Source organism: Salmo salar, chromosome ssa19 (genome assembly GCF_905237065.1).
Source record: "Salmo salar chromosome ssa19, Ssal_v3.1, whole genome shotgun sequence".
In the NCBI taxonomy this organism is placed as follows: domain Eukaryota; kingdom Metazoa; phylum Chordata; class Actinopteri; order Salmoniformes; family Salmonidae; genus Salmo; species Salmo salar.
Genome location: NC_059460.1, coordinates 86,796,579 through 86,817,314, shown reverse-complemented (window position 1 = coordinate 86,817,314; position 20,736 = coordinate 86,796,579). Strand labels below are relative to the sequence as shown.

Sequence of the window (20,736 nt, the reverse complement as noted above, 5' to 3'; positions counted from 1 at the left end):
CTACGACGACGCAGCAGCAGCGTGAGGCCGTGCACAGATACTCTGTGAGAGAGCAAAGTATTGCATCGCTCTCATATGAATAGCTGAGGTGCTGCTGACGGAGACGACGTAAAACGCTGAGTCTACCTTTAATAAAAATTTTAAAAAACGTTTTATTTCAATTAGAAAAGCAGTTTGAATCTAAGCTCGTATGACTCTGAGCCTGTTAGTGAACGCTCCAATGAAATGCAGCAGGACCTCTACAGTCCACAGTCCAACTATCCACAAAATCCTTAAAAAAAATGATTCAGGAGCTTTTACAGAACAGCGACTGATTGACCAAAGCTCCAGTCAATTCGTTTCTCATTTACTACCAGCTCAATGTAGTACATTACATTCCACACAAACATTTTGGCTAAAACAGAGCCCCTTTCATCATCTATATTATCAGGCTCCAAGTCACAGAGGATTCAAAACAAACCACCAACATCGCACTACTTGACATTCATTGGAAATCACATTCACAGTAAACGCTGCAGACGTCAGCCCAAGCATGAATTAACTTTTGTTTGAATGCCGGCCAGTCTCTGCTAAAAGGACTACAGTTCAAGTTATGTCATGTGCTCCAAACCCAACAATGCAGCACTAAAGATAAGGTAGAACAAACACAGGAGGAAGAAATGGGATAATGTAAGAAGCTGTATACATTCAGAAAGTATTCAGACCCCGTGACCTTTTCTACTTACATTACACTTTTTCTAAAAAAAATACTTTTTTTATCCGCCCTCACCAATCTACACACAATACCCCACAATGACAAAGCAAAAACAGTTTTGAAATGTTAGCATACATACAAAAAAAAACCTATTGCATTAACATAAGTATTCAGACCCTTTGTTCATTACTTTGTTGAAGCACCTTTGGCAGCGATTACAGCCTTGAGTCTTCTTGGGTATGACGCTACAAGCTTGGCACACCCGTATTTGGGGAGTTTTTCCAAATTCTTCTCTGCTGATCCTCTCAAGCTCTGTCAGGTTGGATGGGGAGTGTCGCTGAACAGCTATTTTCAAGTCTCTCCAGAGACGTTTGATCGAAGCCACTCCTGCGTTGTCTTGGCTGTGTGCTTAGGGTCGTTGTCCTGTTGGAAGGTGAACCTTCTGGAGCAGGTTTTCATCAAGGAACTCTCTGTACTTTGCTCCGTTCATCTTTCCCTCAATCCTGACTAGTCTCCCAGTCCCTGCTGCTGAAAACATCCCCACAGCATGATTCTGCCACCACCATGCTTCGCCGTAGGGATGGTGCCAGGTTCCCTCCAGATATGTGATGCTTGGCATTCAGGACAAAGAGTTCCATATTGGTTTCATCAGACCAGAGAATATTGTTTCTCATGGTCTGAGAGTCCTTTAGGTGCGTTTTGGCAAACTCCAAGTGGGCTGTCATGTGCCTTTTACTGAGGAGTGGCTTCCATCTGGTCACTCTACCATAAAGGCCTGATTGGTGGACTGCTGCAGAGATGGTTGTCCTTCTGGAAGGTTCTCCCATCTCCACAGAGGAACTCTGGAGCTCTGTCAGAGTGAACATCGGGATCTTGGTCACCTCCCTGACCAAGGCCCTTCTCCCCCGATTGCTCAGTTTGTCCGGGCGGCCAGCTCTAGGAAGAGTCTTGGTGGTTCCAAACTTCTTCCATTTAAGAATGATGGAGGCCACTGTGTTCTCGAGGACTTTCAATACTGCAGAAATGTTTTAGTACCCTTCCCCAGATCTGTGCCTCGACACAATCCTGTCTCGGAGCTCTACAGACAATTCCTTTGACCTCATGGCTTGGTTTTTGCTCTGTCAACTGTGGGACCTTATATAGACAGGTGTGTGCCTTTCCAAATCATGTCCAATCAATTGAATTTACCACAGGTGGACTCCAATCAAGTTGTAGAAACATCTCAAGGATGATCAATGGAAACAGGATGCACCTGAGCTCAATTTACAGTCTCATAGCAAAGGGTCTGAATACTTATGTAAATAAGGAATTTCTGTTTTTGCTTTGTCATTATGGGGTATTGTTTGTAGATGGATTTTTATTAAAAAAAAATTCATGTATATATTTTAGAATAAGGCTGTAACGTAACATGTGGAAAAAGTCAAGAGATCTGAATACTTTCTGAATGGTACAGTGGGAAGGGGACTAGTGCATCAGGATATATGATAAACAGAGTAGCAGCAGTGTATATGATGATTATATATGAATGTGTGTGTTAGCGTGTAGAGTCCTGTCAGTGTGCATTGAGAAAATACAAGGGTCAACTCAGTCTGTAACCATTGTGTTAGCTATTTAGCAGTCTTATGGCTTGGGGATCGATGCTGTTCAGGAGCCTGTTGGGTGACAGACCGGGACGGGGAGAGGACGCTACGGGGAGGTATTACAGACCGGGACGGGGAGAGGACGCTACGGGGAGGTATTACAGACCGGGACGGGGAGAGGACGCTACGGGGAGGTATTACAGACCGGGACGGGGAGAGGACGCTACGGGGAGGTATTACAGACGGGGAGAGGACGCTACGGGGAGGTATTACAGACGGGGAGAGGTCGCTACGGGGAGGTATTACAGACGGGGAGAGGACGCTACGGGGAGGTATTACAGACGGGGAGAGGACGCTACGGGGAGGTATTACAGACGGGGAGAGGACGCTACGGGGAGGTATTACAGACAGGGACAGGGCGCTACGGGGAGGTATTACAGACCGGGACGGGGACAGGGCGCTACGGGGAGGTATTACAGACCGGGACGGGGAGAGGACGCTACGGGGAGGTATTACAGACCGGGACGGGACGCTACGGGGAGGTATTACAGACCGGGACGGGACGCTACGGGGAGGTATTACAGACCGGGACGGGACGCTACGGGGAGGTATTACAGACCGGGACGGGACGCTACGGGAGGTATTACAGACCGGGACGGGGAGAGGACGCTACGGGGAGGTATTACAGACCGGGACGGGGAGAGGACGCTACGGGAGGTATTACAGACCGGGACGGGGACAGGGCGCTACGGGGAGGTATTACAGACCGGGACGGGGAGAGGACGCTACGGGGAGGTATTACAGACCGGGACGGGGAGAGGACGCTACGGGGAGGTATTACAGACCGGGACGGGGAGAGGACGCTACGGGGAGGTATTACAGACGGGGAGAGGACGCTACGGGGAGGTATTACAGACGGGGAGAGGACGCTACGGGGAGGTATTACAGACCGGGACAGGACGCTACGGGGAGGTATTACAGACCGGGACAGGGAGAGGACGCTACGGGGAGGTATTACAGACCGGGACAGGGAGAGGACGCTACGGGGAGGTATTACAGACCGGGACGGGGAGAGGACGCTACGGGGAGGTATTACAGACCGGGACGGGGAGAGGACGCTACGGGGAGGTATTACAGACCGGGACGGGGAGAGGACGCTACGGGGAGGTATTACAGACCGGGACGGGGAGAGGACGCTACGGGGAGGTATTACAGACGGGGAGAGGACGCTACGGGGAGGTATTACAGACGGGGAGAGGACGCTACGGGGAGGTATTACAGACCGGGACAGGACGCTACGGGGAGGTATTACAGACCGGGACAGGGAGAGGACGCTACGGGGAGGTATTACAGACCGGGACAGGGAGAGGACGCTACGGGAGGTATTACAGACCGGGACGGGGAGAGGACGCTACGGGGAGGTATTACAGACCGGGACGGGGAGAGGACGCTACGGGGAGGTATTACCGACCGGGACGGGACGCTACGGGGAGGTATTACAGACCGGGACGGGACGCTACGGGGAGGTATTACAGACCGGGACGGGACGCTACGGGAGGTATTACAGACCGGGACGGGGAGAGGACGCTACGGGGAGGTATTACAGACGGGGAGAGGACGCTACGGGGAGGTATTACAGACCGGGACGGGACGCTACGGGGAGGTATTACAGACCGGGACGGGACGCTACGGGAGGTATTACCGACCGGGACGGGACGCTACGGGAGGTATTACAGACCGGGACGCTACGGGAGGTATTACAGACCGGGACGGGACGCTACGGGGAGGTATTACAGACCGGGACGGGACGCTACGGGGAGGTATTACAGACCGGGACGGAACGCTACGGGGAGGTATTACAGACCGGGACGGGACGCTACGGGGCGGTATTACAGACCGGGACGGGGAGAGGACGCTACGGGGAGGTATTACAGACCTGGACGGGGAGAGGACGCTACGGGGAGGTATTACAGACCGGGACGGGGAGAGGACGCTACGGGAGGTATTACAGACCGGGACGGGGAGAGGACGCTACGGGGAGGTATTACAGACCGGGACGGGGAGAGGACGCTACGGGGAGGTATTACAGACCGGGACGGGGAGAGGACGCTACGGGGAGGTATTACAGACCGGGACGGGGACAGGGCGCTACGGGGAGGTATTACAGACCGGGACGGGGAGAGGACGCTACGGGGAGGTATTACAGACCGGGACGGGGAGAGGACGCTACGGGGAGGTATTACAGACCGGGACGGGGAGAGGACGCTACGGGGAGGTATTACAGACCGGGACGGGGAGAGGGCGCTACGGGGAGGTATTACAGACCGGGACAGGACGCTACGGGGAGGTATTACAGACCGGGACAGGACGCTACGGGGAGGTATTACAGACCGGGACGGGGAGAGGACGCTACGGGGAGGTATTACAGACCGGGAGAGGACGCTACGGGGAGGTATTACAGACCGGGAGAGGACGCTACGGGGAGGTATTACAGACCGGGACGGGGAGAGGACGCTACGGGGAGGTATTACAGACCTGGACGGGGAGAGGACGCTACGGGGAGGTATTACAGACCTGGACGGGGAGAGGACGCTACGGGGAGGTATTACAGACCGGGACGGGGAGAGGACGCTACGGGGAGGTATTACAGACGGGGAGAGGACGCTACGGGGAGGTATTACAGACGGGGAGAGGACGCTACGGGGAGGTATTACAGACCGGGACAGGACGCTACGGGAGGTATTACAGACCGGGACGGGGAGAGGACGCTACGGGGAGGTATTACAGACCGGGGAGAGGACGCTACGGGGAGGTATTACAGACGGGGAGAGGACGCTACGGGGAGGTATTACAGACGGGGAGAGGACGCTACGGGGAGGTATTACAGACGGGGAGAGGACGCTACGGGGAGGTATTACAGACGGGGAGAGGACGCTACGGGGAGGTATTACAGACGGGGAGAGGACGCTACGGGGAGGTATTACAGACGGGGAGAGGACGCTACGGGGAGGTATTACAGACGGGGAGAGGACGCTACGGGGAGGTATTACAGACAGGGAGAGGACGCTACGGGGAGGTATTACAGACCGGGACAGGGAGAGGACGCTACGGGGAGGTATTACAGACCGGGACAGGGAGAGGACGCTACGGGGAGGTATTACAGACCGGGACAGGGAGAGGACGCTACGGGGAGGTATTACAGACCGGGACAGGGAGAGGACGCTACGGGGAGGTATTACAGACCGGGACAGGGAGAGGACGCTACGGGGAGGTATTACAGACCGGGACAGGGAGAGGACGCTACGGGGAGGTATTACAGACCGGGACGGGACGCTACGGGGAGGTATTACAGACCGGGACGGGACGCTACGGGGAGGTATTACAGACCGGGACGGGACGCTACGGGGAGGTATTACAGACCGGGACGGGACGCTACGGGAGGTATTACAGACCGGGACGGGACGCTACGGGGAGGTATTACAGACCGGGACGGGACGCTACGGGGAGGTATTACAGACCGGGACGGGACGCTACGGGGAGGTATTACAGACCGGGACGGGACGCTACGGGGAGGTATTACAGACCGGGACGGGGAGAGGACGCTACGGGGAGGTATTACAGACCGGGACGGGGAGAGGACGCTACGGGGAGGTATTACAGACCGGGACGGGGAGAGGACGCTACGGGGAGGTATTACAGACCGGGACGGGGAGAGGACGCTACGGGGAGGTATTACAGACCGGGACGGGGACAGGACGCTACGGGGAGGTATTACAGACCGGGACAGGACGCTACGGGGAGGTATTACAGACCGGGAGAGGACGCTACGGGGAGGTATTACAGACCGGGACAGGACGCTACGGGGAGGTATTACAGACCGGGACAGGACGCTACGGGGAGGTATTACAGACCGGGACGGGGAGGGGACGCTACGGGGAGGTATTACAGACCGGGACGGGGAGGAGACGCTACGGGGAGGTATTACAGACCCGGGACAGGACGCTACGGGGAGGTATTACAGACCGGGACGGGGAGAGGACGCTACGGGGAGGTATTACAGACCTGGACGGGGAGAGGACGCTACGGGGAGGTATTACAGACCGGGACGGGGAGAGGACGCTACGGGGAGGTATTACAGACCGGGACGGGGAGAGGACGCTACGGGGAGGTATTACAGACCGGGACGGGGAGAGGACGCTACGGGAGGTATTACAGACCGGGACGGGGACAGGGCGCTACGGGGAGGTATTACAGACCGGGACGGGGAGAGGACGCTACGGGGAGGTATTACAGACCGGGACGGGGAGAGGACGCTACGGGGAGGTATTACAGACCGGGACGGGGAGAGGACGCTACGGGGAGGTATTACAGACCGGGACGGGGAGAGGACGCTACGGGGAGGTATTACAGACCGGGACGGGGAGAGGGCGCTACGGGAGGTATTACAGACCGGGACGGGGAGAGGACGCTACGGGGAGGTATTACAGACCGGGACAGGACGCTACGGGAGGTATTACAGACCGGGACAGGACGCTACGGGGAGGTATTACAGACCGGGACGGGGAGAGGACGCTACGGGGAGGTATTACAGACCGGGACGGGGAGAGGACGCTACGGGGAGGTATTACAGACCGGGAGAGGACGCTACGGGGAGGTATTACAGACCGGGACGGGGAGAGGACGCTACGGGGAGGTATTACAGACCTGGACGGGGAGAGGACGCTACGGGGAGGTATTACAGACCGGGACGGGGAGAGGATGCTACGGGGAGGTATTACAGACCGGGACAGGACGCTACGGGGAGGTATTACAGACCGGGACAGGGACAGGACGCTACGGGGAGGTATTACAGACCGGGACAGGGACAGGACGCTACGGGGAGGTATTACAGACCGGGACAGGGAGAGGACGCTACGGGGAGGTATTACAGACCGGGACGGGGAGAGGACGCTACGGGGAGGTATTACAGACCGGGACGGGGAGAGGACGCTACGGGGAGGTATTACAGACCGGGACGGGGAGAGGGCGCTACGGGGAGGTATTACAGACCGGGACGGGGAGAGGGCGCTACGGGGAGGTATTACAGACCGGGACGGGGACAGGACGCTACGGGGAGGTATTACAGACCGGGACAGGACGCTACGGGGAGGTATTACAGACCGGGACAGGACGCTACGGGAGGTATTACAGACCGGGACGGGGAGAGGACGCTACGGGGAGGTATTACAGACCGGGAGAGGACGCTACGGGGAGGTATTACAGACCGGGAGAGGACGCTACGGGGAGGTATTACAGACCGGGACGGGGAGAGGACGCTACGGGGAGGTATTACAGACCTGGACGGGGAGAGGACGCTACGGGGAGGTATTACAGACCGGGACGGGGAGAGGACGCTACGGGGAGGTATTACAGACCGGGACAGGGAGAGGACGCTACGGGGAGGTATTACAGACCGGGACGGGGAGAGGACGCTACGGGAGGTATTACAGACCGGGACGGGGAGAGGACGCTACGGGAGGTATTACAGACCGGGACGGGGAGAGGACGCTACGGGGAGGTATTACAGACCGGGACGGGGAGAGGACGCTACGGGAGGTATTACAGACCGGGACGGGGAGAGGGCGCTACGGGGAGGTATTACAGACCGGGACGGGGAGAGGGCGCTACGGGGAGGTATTACAGACCGGGACGGGGACAGGACGCTACGGGGAGGTATTACAGACCGGGACGGGAGAGGACGCTACGGGGAGGTATTACAGACCGGGAGAGGACGCTACGGGGAGGTATTACAGACCGGGGAGAGGACGCTACGGGGAGGTATTACAGACCGGGAGAGGACGCTACGGGGAGGTATTACAGACCGGGACGGGGAGAGGACGCTACGGGGAGGTATTACAGACCGGGACGGGGAGAGGACGCTACGGGGAGGTATTACAGACCGGGACGGGGAGAGGACGCTACGGGGAGGTATTACAGACCGGGACGGGGAGAGGCCGCTACGGGAGGTATTACAGACCGGGACGGGGAGAGGACGCTACGGGGAGGTATTACAGACCGGGACGGGGAGAGGACGCTACGGGGAGGTATTACAGACCGGGACGGGGAGAGGACGCTACGGGGAGGTATTACAGACCGGGACGGAGGACGCTACGGGGAGGTATTACAGACCGGGACAGGACGCTACGGGAGGTATTACAGACCGGGACAGGACGCTACGGGGAGGTATTACAGACCGGGACAGGACGCTACGGGGAGGTATTACAGACCGGGACAGGACGCTACGGGGAGGTATTACAGACCGGGACAGGACGCTACGGGGAGGTATTACAGACCGGGACAGGACGCTACGGGAGGTATTACAGACCGGGACAGGACGCTACGGGGAGGTATTACAGACCGGGACAGGACGCTACGGGAGGTATTACAGACCGGGACAGGACGCTACGGGGAGGTATTACAGACCGGGACAGGACGCTACGGGGAGGTATTACAGACCGGGACAGGACGCTACGGGGAGGTATTACAGACCGGGACAGGACGCTACGGGGAGGTATTACAGACCGGGACAGGACGCTACGGGGAGGTATTACAGACCGGGACAGGACGCTACGGGAGGTATTACAGACCGGGACAGGACGCTACGGGGAGGTATTACAGACCGGGACAGGACGCTACGGGGAGGTATTACAGACCGGGACAGGACGCTACGGGGAGGTATTACAGACCGGGACAGGACGCTACGGGGAGGTATTACAGACCGGGACAGGACGCTACGGGAGGTATTACAGACCGGGACAGGACGCTACGGGGAGGTATTACAGACCGGGACGGGGAGAGGACGCTACGGGAGGTATTACAGACCGGGACGGGGAGAGGACGCTACGGGGAGGTATTACAGACCGGGACGGGGAGAGGACGCTACGGGGAGGTATTACAGACCGGGACGGGGAGAGGACGCTACGGGGAGGTATTACAGACCGGGACGGGGAGAGGACGCTACGGGGAGGTATTACAGACCGGGACGGGGAGAGGACGCTACGGGAGGTATTACAGACCGGGACGGGGAGAGGACGCTACGGGGAGGTATTACAGACCGGGACGGGGAGAGGACGCTACGGGGAGGTATTACAGACCGGGACGGGGAGAGGACGCTACGGGGAGGTATTACAGACCGGGACGGGGAGAGGACGCTACGGGGAGGTATTACAGACCGGGACGGGGAGAGGACGCTACGGGGAGGTATTACAGACCGGGACGGGGAGAGGACGCTACGGGGAGGTATTACAGACCGGGACGGGGAGAGGACGCTACGGGGAGGTATTACAGACCGGGACGGGGAGAGGACGCTACGGGGAGGTATTACAGACCGGGACGGGGAGAGGACGCTACGGGGAGGTATTACAGACCGGGACGGGGAGAGGACGCTACGGGAGGTATTACAGACCGGGACGGGGAGAGGACGCTACGGGGAGGTATTACAGACCGGGACGGGGAGAGGACGCTACGGGGAGGTATTACAGACCGGGACGGGGAGAGGACGCTACGGGGAGGTATTACAGACCGGGACAGGGAGAGGACGCTACGGGGAGGTATTACAGACCGGGACGGGGAGAGGACGCTACGGGGAGGTATTACAGACCGGGACGGGGAGAGGACGCTACGGGGAGGTATTACAGACCGGGACAGGGAGAGGACGCTACGGGGAGGTATTACAGACCGGGACGGGGAGAGGACGCTACGGGGAGGTATTACAGACCGGGAGAGGACGCTACGGGGAGGTATTACAGACCGGGACGGGGAGAGGACGCTACGGGGAGGTATTACAGACCGGGACGGGGAGAGGACGCTACGGGGAGGTATTACAGACCGGGACGGGGACAGGACGCTACGGGGAGGTATTACAGACCGGGACGGGGAGAGGACGCTACGGGGAGGTATTACAGACCGGGAGAGGACGCTACGGGGAGGTATTACAGACCGGGACGGGGAGAGGACGCTACGGGGAGGTATTACAGACCGGGACAGGACGCTACGGGGAGGTATTACAGACCGGGACGGGGAGGTTGTTAGTGTTTATTGTTATTTAGTTATTTATTTGTGTCTGAAACAGTTGTCTGATGGTGGCTGACCTTTGGCCCTACGGATGAGGGGCAGGAGGGCCTTGGTGACCCTGATAAGCCCCCACAGGTTGACCTCTGACACCTGGCGGTACGTCTCCATGGTCGTAAACTCCACCTCGCCAAACGTTGACACACCTGCGTTGTTCAGCACCGCCCACAGACCTGGTCAGGGAAAAGAGAAGTTATGATATAACTTGGTCTCCTTCAGTGTCTCCTTCAGTGTCTCCTTCAGTGTCTCCTTCAGTGTCTCCTTCAGTGTCTATCCCAATTTCTTCTTGATTTAACAAAGTACCCCTTAACTTATGCCACATTGTGCATATAGCCTGAATTAAAAACATTTATAAAAAAAAAAAAAATTCTTACCCATCTACACACAATACCCCATAATGACAAAGTGAAAATGTGTTTAGAAATGTATGCAAACTTACTGAAAATGAAATACAGATAATCTAATTTACATACAGTACCAGTCAATAGTTTGGGCACACCCACCAACTCATTCCAGGATGTCTTTATTTTTACTATTTTATTCATTGTAGAATAATACTGAAGACATCAAAACTATGAAATAACACATATGGAATTATGTAATAACCAAAAAAAAAGTGTTAAATGAATCTAAATACATTTTAGATTTCTTCAAAGTAGCCACCCTTTGCCTTGATGACAGCTTTGCACACTCTTGGCATTCTCTCATTCAGCTTCACCTGGAATTATTTTCCAACAGTCTTGAAGGAGTTCCCACATATGCTGAGCACTTGTTGGCTGTTTTTCCTTCACTCTGCGGTCCAACTCATCCCAAACCATCTCAATTGGGTTGAGGTCGGGTGATTGTGGAGGCCAGGTCATCTGATGCAGCACTCCATCACTCTCCTTGGTCAAATAGTCCTTAGCTTGAAAAACTGTTAGTGCCACTAAGCGCTAACCAGATGGGATGGCGTATCCCTGCAGAATGCTGTGGTAGCCATGCTGGTTAACTGTGCCTTGAATTCTAAATAAAATCAGTGTCACCAGCAAAGTTCCCCCACACCATCACACCTCCTCCTCCATGCTTCACGGTGGGAACCACACATGCGGAGATCATCCGTTCACCTACTCTGCGTCTCACAAAGACACGGCGGTTGGAACCAAAAATATCAAATTTGGACTCATCAGACCAAAGGACAGATTTCCACCGGTCTAATGTCCATTGCTCGTGTTTCTTGGTCCAAGCAAGTCTCTTCTTATTATTGGTGTCCTTTAGTAGTGGTTTCTTTGCAGCAATTCAACCATGAAGGCCTGATTTACACAGTCTCCTCTGAACAGCTGATGTTGAGATGTGTCTGATACTTGAACTCTGAAGCATTTATTTGGGCTGCAATCTGAGGCTGGTAACTCTAATGAACTTATCCTCTGCAGCAGAGGTAACTCTGGGTCTTCCTTCCCTGTGGCGGTCCTCATGAGAGCCAGTTTCATCAGAGCACTTGAGGAAACGTAAAAAATTCTTGAAATGTTCTGAATTGACTGACCTTCATGACTTAAAGTAATGATGGACTGTCGTTTCTCTGATTATTTGAGCTGTTCTTGACATAATATAGACTTGGTAGAAGACCATCCTCTGTATAACCCCCCTACCTTGTCACCTCAAACGCATTAAGGACAGAAATTTACTTTTAACAAGGCACACCTGTTAATTGAAATGCATTCCAGGTGACTACCTCATGAGCTGGTTGAGAGAATGCCAAGAGTGTGCAAAGCTGTCAAAGGCAAAGTGTGGCTACTCTGAAGAAACTCAAATATATACTGCTCAAAAAAATAAAGGGAACACTTAAACAACACATCCTAGATCTGAATGAAAGAAATTATCTTATTAAATACTTTTTTCTTTACATAGTTGAATGTGCTGACAACAAAATCACACAAAAATAATCAATGGAAATCCAATTTATCAACCCATGGAGGTCTGGATTTGGAGTCACACTCAAAATTAAAGTGGAAAACCACACTACAGGCTGATCCAACTTTGATGTAATGTCCTTAAAACAAGTCAAAATGAGGCTCAGTAGTGTGTGTGGCCTCCACGTGCCTGTATGACCTCCCTACAACGCCTGGGCATGCTCCTGATGAGGTGGCGGATGGTCTCCTGAGGGATCTCCTCCCAGACCTGGACTAAAGCATCCGCCAACTCCTGGACAGTCTGTGGTGCAACGTGGCGTTGGTGGATGGAGCGAGACATGATGTCCCAGATGTGCTCAATTGGATTCAGGTCTGGGGAACGGGCGGGCCAGTCCATAGCACCAATGCCTTCCTCTTGCAGGAACTGCTGACACACTCCAGCCACATGAGGTCTAGCATTGTCTTGCATTAGGAGGAACCCAGGGCCAACCGCACCAGCATATGGTCTCACAAGGGGTCTGAGGATCTCATCTCGGTACCTAATGGCAGTCAGGCTACCTCTGGCGAGCACATGGAGGGCTGTGCGGCCCCCCAAAGAAATGCCACCCCACACCATGACTGACCCACCGCCAAACCGGTCATGCTGGAGGATGTTGCAGGCAGCAGAACGTTCTCCACGGCGTCTCCAGACTCTGTCACGTCTGTCACGTGCTCAGTGTGAACCTGCTTTCATCTGTGAAGAGCACAGGGCGCCAGTGGCGAATTTGCCAATCTTGGTGTTCTCTGGCAAATGCCAAACGTCCTGCACGATGTTGGGCTGTAAGCACAACCCCCACCTGTGGACGTCGGGCCCTCATACCACCCTCATGGAGTCTGTTTCTGACCGTTTGAGCAGACACATGCACATTTGTGGCCTGCTGGAGGTCATTTTGCAGGGCTCTGGCAGTGCTTCTCCTGCTCCTCCTTGCACAAAGGCGGAGGTAGCGGTCCTGCTGCTGGGTTGTTGCCCTCCTACGGCCTCCTCCACGTCTCCTGATGTACTGGCCTGTCTCCTGGTAGCGCCTCCATGCTCTGGACACTACGCTGACAGACACAGCAAACCTTCTTGCCACAGCTCGCATTGATGTGCCATCCTGGATGCGCTGCACTACCTGAGCCACTTGTGTGGGTTGTAGACTCCGTCTCATGCTACCACTAGAGTGAAAGCACCGCCAGCATTCAAAAGTGACCAAAACATCAGCCAGGAAGCATAGGAACTGAGAAGTGGTCTGTGGTCCCCACCTGCAGAACCACTCCTTTATTGGGGGTGTCTTGCTAATTGCCTATAATTTCCACCTGTTGTCTATTCCATTTACACAACAGCATGTGAAATGTATTGTCAATCAGTGTTGCTTCCTAAGTGGACAGTTTGATTTCACAGAAGTGTGATTGACTTGGAGTTACATTGTGTTGTTTAAGTGTTCCCTTTATTTTTTTGAGCAGTGTATTTTGATTTGTTTAACACTTTTTTGGTTACTACAAATAATGTCACATGCGCCGAATACAACAAGTGTAGACTTTACCGTGAAATGCTTACTTACAAGCCCTTAACCAACAGTGCAGTTCAAGAAGAGTTAAAAAAAAATATTTACCAAATAAACTAAAGTAAAAAATTATAAAAAGTAACAAAATAACAATAACGAGGCTATATACAGGGGGTACCGGTACCAAGTCAGTGTGTGGGGATACAGGTTAGTTGAGGTAATTTGTACATGTAGGATGCCTGTCAGGATGCTCTCGATGGTGCAGCTGTAGAACGTTTTGAGGATCTGGGGACCCATGCCAAATCTTTTCAGTCTCCTGAGGGGGAATGATTCCATGTATGTCATTTCATAGTTTTCATGTCTTCACTATTATTCTACAATGTAGAAAATAGTACAAAATAAAGAAAACCCCTTGAATAAGTAGGTGTGTCCAAACTTTTGACTGGTACTGTAAGTTTTCACACCCCTTTGCTATGATACCCCAAATTGAGCTCAGGTGAATCCTGTTTCCATTGTTCATCCTTGAGATGTTTCTACAACTTGATTGGAGTCCACCTGTGGTAAATTCAATTGATTGGACATGATTTATAAAGAAACACACCTGTCTATATAAGGTCCCACAGTTGACAGAGCAGGTACTATATGATGAAGTTCAAGGAACTGTCCGTAGATCTCTGGGACAGGATTGTGATGAAGCATATATCTGGGGTGTAAAACAATTTCTGGAGTGTTGAAAGTTTCCAAGAGCACAGTAGTCTCCATCATTGGAAATAATATGGAACTACCCAGGCTCTGCCGAGAGCTGGCCGTCTGACCAAACTGAGCAACCGGGCAAGAAGGACCTTGGTCAGGGAGGTGACCAAGAACCCAAGTGACCACTAACAGTTCTTTGGTTGAGATGGGAGAACCTGCCAGAAGGATAACAGTCTCTACAGCACTTCATAGGACAGAAGCTACTCCTGAGAAAAAGGCACATGACAGCCCACATGGAGTTTGCAAAAATGCATGTGAAAGAAAGTGCATAAGGCAAAAGATTATGCTCTGATGAGACAAAAAAATGTAATTTTGACCTGAATGCAAAACGCTATGTCTGAAAACCAGGCCCAGCTCACCCTTCTAACTCCATCTGTACCGTGAAGCATGGTGGTGGCAGCATAACACTATGGGGATGCTTTTCAGCGGAAGGGACTGGTAAGGATAGAGGGAACAATGAATGGAGAGATGATGAGAACCTTGATGAGAACCTGCTTCAGAGAGCAAATGACCTTAGACTGAAGGGTGAAGATTTACATTCCAACAGGACAATGACCCCAATCATACAGCCAAAGCAATGCTGGAATGGCTTTAGAACAAGAATGTGAAAGTCCTTTAGTGTCCCAGACATGAATCCCATTGAAAGAAATCTGTAGAAAGACTTGAAGATTGCTGTTTACCGTCACTCACCATCTAATTTAATAGAGCTCGAGTAAAGGAAGAATTATCCAGATGTGCAAAGCTGAAACAGATGACTCGCCTCTGTAAACGGCGCCAAAGGTGCTTCTACAAAGTATTGACGCGGTGTGAATAAATTTGCTATTTCTTCATTTAATTTTCAATCTGCAAAAATGTCTTAAAACATGTTTCCACTTTGTCATTATGAGGTATTGTGTGTAGATGGGTGAGATTTTTTATTTTGAATTCAGGCTGTAACAAAATATTGAATATGTAAAGGAGAATGACTACTTTCTGACGGCTCTGTATCGGCTTTCACTGTCATGCAGATAATCATTTACTATACCCAATAATTCAGATTAAAAATCAGCACATTTATTCTAGATAATGTACAAAGAGTTGTGTATTTATGCAGTTCCTGTATACGGTAGGACGTCCGGTAGAGAGACAGACTAATGTTCTGTACCTCTCTGTGAGTCGTCCAGGCGTGTGCTGACGTAGTCCACAGCTCTGTTCACCTGCTCCTCACTGCAGACGTCCAGCTGAATCACCTTCATCCGATCTGACTGCATCTCCTCCAGCTCCTTAGACCCCTCCCCGCCCTCATCCTGGAAAGGAAAGGCATCTAAAATCAGGAGAACTCAAAACACTGTCTGACGATATAGTCAGTGGCTGTCTGAATATTTCAACAATCAGCACAAACTTCGCCAGCCTATTATTGCACAGACAGAAATCCTACTTTCCATTTCCTTAGCATCTTCTGCATTATCTTGGACAGACAGTTTACCTGGACATAAACTAATAACATTACCTTGGACATAAACTAATAACATTACCTTGGACAGACAGTTTACCCGGACATAAACTAATAACATTACCTTGACAGTTTACCCGGATATAAACTAATAACATTACCCTGGATATAAACTAATAACATTACCTTGACAGTTTACCTTGGACATAAACTAATAACATTACCTTGGACATAAACTAATAACATTACCTTGGACAGACAGTTTACCCGGACATAAACTAATAACATTACCTTGGACATAAACTAATAACATTACCTTGACCAGACAGTTTACCTGGACATAAACTAATAACATTACCTTGGACAGACAGTTTACCTGGACATAAACTAATAACATTACCCTGGACAGACAGTTTACCTGGACCTATACTAATAACATTACCTTGGACAGACAGTTTACCTGGACATAAACTAATAACATTACCCTGGACAGACAGTTTACCTGGACCTATACTAATAACATTACCTTGGACAGACAGTTTACCTGGACATAAACTAATAACATTACCCTGGATATAAACTAATAACATTACCTTGAACAGACAGTTTACCTGGACATAAACTAATAACATTACCCTGGACATAAACTAATAACATTACCCTGGATATAAACTAATAACATTACCTTGAACAGACAGTTTACCTGGACATAAACTAATAACATTACCCTGGATATAAACTAATAACATTACCTTGACCAGACAGTTTACCTGGACATAAACTAATAACATTACCTTGAACAGACAGTTTACCTGGACCTATACTAATAACATTACCTTGGACAGACAGTTTACCTGGACATAAACTAATAACATTACCCTGGATATAAACTAATAACATTACCTTGACCAGACAGTTTACCTGGACATAAACTAATAACATTACCCTGGATATAAACTAATAACATTACCCTGGATATAAACTAATAACATTACCCTGGATATAAACTAATAACATTACCCTGGACATAAACTAATAACATTACCTTGAAGAGACAGCCAGCGAAGACAGTGAAGCCCAGTTTGTGGAGGTGCTTGGCAGTAGCATGACCAAAACCACTGTCACAGCCTGTGATGAATACTGCCTTTCCCTTTACCTGCAACATGGACAAAGTGTAATATTAGCCGACACAAAATGTGTCATTTTAAAGGGTTTGAGTGCAAGCTGAGAAACTGCACTGCTTGGAATTGACCTAATTATTTCAGACTATTGTGGGCTACTTTTCTAGTTTATGATTTAATCTCTTATCTGCTTTGTTCAACTTTAAAAAATCAGCATAGCTTAGAGACAGTGTGTGAAAACAATATAAAAAGTATTAGATTTTCAGTGGTATACAATACAGGTGAGATATTTTCGGTTTCTGTACCTCTATAGATCCCCTGGGTATACGCGGTGTCGCGACATAGAGGACGAACATGAAATACACGCCGACTATGCACTCTGTCACGCTGGTCTCAGGAAAACCACAGCATTTAGCGACAGCGTTCAGCAACGCTGGGAGTCCGAAGCCCAGAACTACGGTCAAAAGAACCGAAAACGACACGAGTAGAGCGCCTCGGACGAAAGGAAGCGAAGCCATTTCGTTACCGTCTGTACTGTTAACGTCTTCTTCTGGGTTTAACGGAGGTTGGCGTCCAATATGTTGCATTACCGCCCCCAACTGGACTATAATATAAATACATTATTATACTGTGATACAAAATGGGGGAAAAAAAATATAGAAAATAAACACCATTCATTCCAACTAACTCTACACTAAATTAAAAACCTCACTTCCCCATTTCACTACTTTGACCATATCTATTCCTGAACCTGAGGGCTGCATGGTACACTGAATCAAGTGCTCTCAGGGTTGTGGTTGAGGCCTGCATATACACTGCTCAAAAAAATAAAGGGAACACTAAAATAACACATCCTAGATCTGAATGAATGAAATAATCTTATTAAATACTTTTTTCTTTACATAGTTGAATGTGCTGACAACAAAATCACACATATATAAAGTATATACCAGTGTTTAAGCCTACGCAAGGTCAATGACGACCAGCCAACAGCGCTGTAGAGATCACGATGTGTTAGTTTGATTGGTAATGAACCTGAGGGCTGCATGATGCACTGAATCAAGTGCTCTCAGGGTAGTGCTTGAGGCCTGCATATATATAACATCACTAAAATCTAAAACCACCAGTAATGTACATCGTACCAGCTCCTTCCTGGCCTCCAGAGAAAAACAAGGCTTATTCCGGTAATAAAATCCTATTTTCAGCTTGAGCTTCCTTATCAAGTTCTCTACATGCACAGTGAAGCTTCCTACTGCCTGAGCTATGTTGTTGATGTAAATTGAGAAGAGCGTGGGGCCTAGGATTGAGCCTTGGGGTACTCGCTTGGTGACAGGCAGTGGCTGAGACAGTAGATTTTCTTATTTTATAGTATTATCTCTGGTCTGCAATCTGGTCCACTCATGTTATGGATGTGTCAGTGCAACCTTAAAGGTCCTCAATGATGTCACCATTGCCCTTGATTCTAAGCAATGTTGTGCTGCTATTGACTTGGCCAAAGCTTTTGATACGGTAGACCATTCTATTCTTATTGATGAGTCTTTGGCCTGGTTTGCTAACTACCTCTCTCAAAGAGTGCAGTGTATAGACATCAAGAAAGCCGGTCAGTAGATTATTGACACGTTTTTCCAACACTTTTGATAAACAGGGTAAAATAGAAATAGGCCTATAACAGTTAGGATCAGCTTGATCTCCCCTTTAAATAAAGGACTAACGTGGCTGCCTTCCAAGCAATGGGAATCTCCCCAGAAAGAAGAGACAGGTTAAAAAGGTCAGAGATAGGCTTGGCGATGACAGGGGCAGCAACTTTAAATAAGAAAGGGTCTAAACCATCTGACCCAGATGTTTTTTGGGGTCAAGTTTAAGGGGCTCCTTTAGCACCTCGGACTCAGTGACCGCCTGCAGGGAGAAACTTTGTAGCGGGGCAGGGGAAAAAGAGGGAGGAGCATCGGGGCTAGTCGCATTAGAAGGGGTGGGAGATGAGGAAATGTTGGACGGACAAGGAGGCGTGGCTGAGTCAAATAGGAATCCTGACTTAATGAAGTGGTGATTAAAGAGCTCAGCCATGTGCTTCTTGTCAGTAACAACCACATCGTCAACATTAAGGGACATGGACAGCTGTGAGGAGGAGGGTTTATTCTCCAGGTCTTTAACTGTTTTCCAGAACATCTTGGGGTTAGACCCACAGAGAGAGAACTGCTCCTTAAAGTAACTAACTTTGGCCTTCCGGATAGACTGAGGGCACTGATCTCATTTGCGTGAACGAGAGCCAGTCAGCCTGAGTGTGCGTGTGCCGAGCCTTTCGCCAAATGGAATTCTTGAGGTGGAGTAACTCTGCCAGATCGCGGTCGAACCAGGAGCTGAACCTGTTTTTAATTATCATGATCTTTATGGAGGTGTGTTCGTTAACAATACCACTGAAGATATAAAACAAGAAGGTCCAAGCGTCTTCGACAACCAAGCTGATTCTATACCATTTAACAGAGGGGATCAAGCTGATTCTATACCATTTTACAGAGGGGATCAAGCTGATTCTATACCATTTAACAGAGGGGATCAAGCTGATTCTATACCATTTAACAGAGGGGATCAAGCTGATTCTATACCATTTAACAGAGGGGATCAAGCTGATTCTATACCATTTAACAGAGGGGATCAAGCTGATTCTGTACCATTTAACAGAGGGGACCAAGCTGATTCTGTACCATTTAACAGAGGGGATCAAGCTGATTCTGTACCATTTAACAGAGGGGATCAAGCTGATTCTATACCATTTAACAGAGGGGATCAAGCTGATTCTATACCATTTAACAGAGGGGATCAAGCTGATTCTATACCATTTTACAGAGGGGATCAAGCTGATTCTATACCATTTAACAGAGGGGATCAAACTGATTCTATACCATTTAACAGAGGGGATCAAGCTGATTCTATACCATTTAACAGAGGGGATCAAGCTGATTCTATACCATTTAACAGAGGGGATCAAGCTGATTCTATACCATTTAACAGAGGGGATCAAGCTGATTCTATACCATTTAACAGAGGGGATCAAGCTGATTCTATACCATTTAACAGAGGGGATCAAGCTGATTCTATACCATTTAACAGAGGGGATCAAGCTGATTCTATACCATTTAACAGAGGGGATCAAGCTGATTCTATACCATTTAACAGAGGGGATCAAGCTGATTCTATACCATTTAACAGAGGGGATCAAGCTGATTCTATACCATTAAACAGAGGGGATCAAGCTGATTCTATACCATTTAACAGAGGGGATCAAGCTGATTCTATACCATTTTACAGAGGGGATCAAGCTGATTCTATACCATTTAACAGAGGGGATCAAGCTGATTCTATACCATTTAACAGAGGGGATCAAGCTGATTCTATACCATTTAACAGAGGGGATCAAGCTGATTCTATACCATTTAACAGAGGGGATCAAGCTGATTCTATACCATTTTACAGAGGGGATCAAGCTGATTCTATACCATTTAACAGAGGGGATCAAGCTGATTCTATACCATTTAACAGAGGGGATCAAGCTGATTCTATACCATTTAACAGAGGGGATCAAGTTGATTCTATACCATTTTACAGAGGGGATCAAGCTGATTCTATACCATTTTACAGAG

At 50.3% G+C, this 20,736-nt stretch overlaps 1 protein-coding gene across 1 annotated transcript in view; it reads right to left on the bottom strand.

Annotated features, from left to right (window-relative positions):
* The window catches only part of bdh1 (3-hydroxybutyrate dehydrogenase, type 1), a 19,941-nt gene extending 2,276 nt beyond the window's left edge, over positions 1-17,665 (bottom strand). Inside the window, exons 1-4 of the mRNA XM_014159924.2 lie at positions 17,404-17,665; positions 17,023-17,133; positions 15,690-15,831; positions 10,404-10,556 (exon numbers count right to left, since the gene is read on the bottom strand). Of these exons, the coding sequence (XP_014015399.1) occupies positions 10,404-10,556; positions 15,690-15,831; positions 17,023-17,133; positions 17,404-17,616 (619 nt within the window). The 5' untranslated portion in view covers positions 17,617-17,665. The remainder of the gene's footprint in view (positions 1-10,403; positions 10,557-15,689; positions 15,832-17,022; positions 17,134-17,403) is intronic.
* Positions 17,666-20,736: the final 3,071 nt, after the last annotated feature.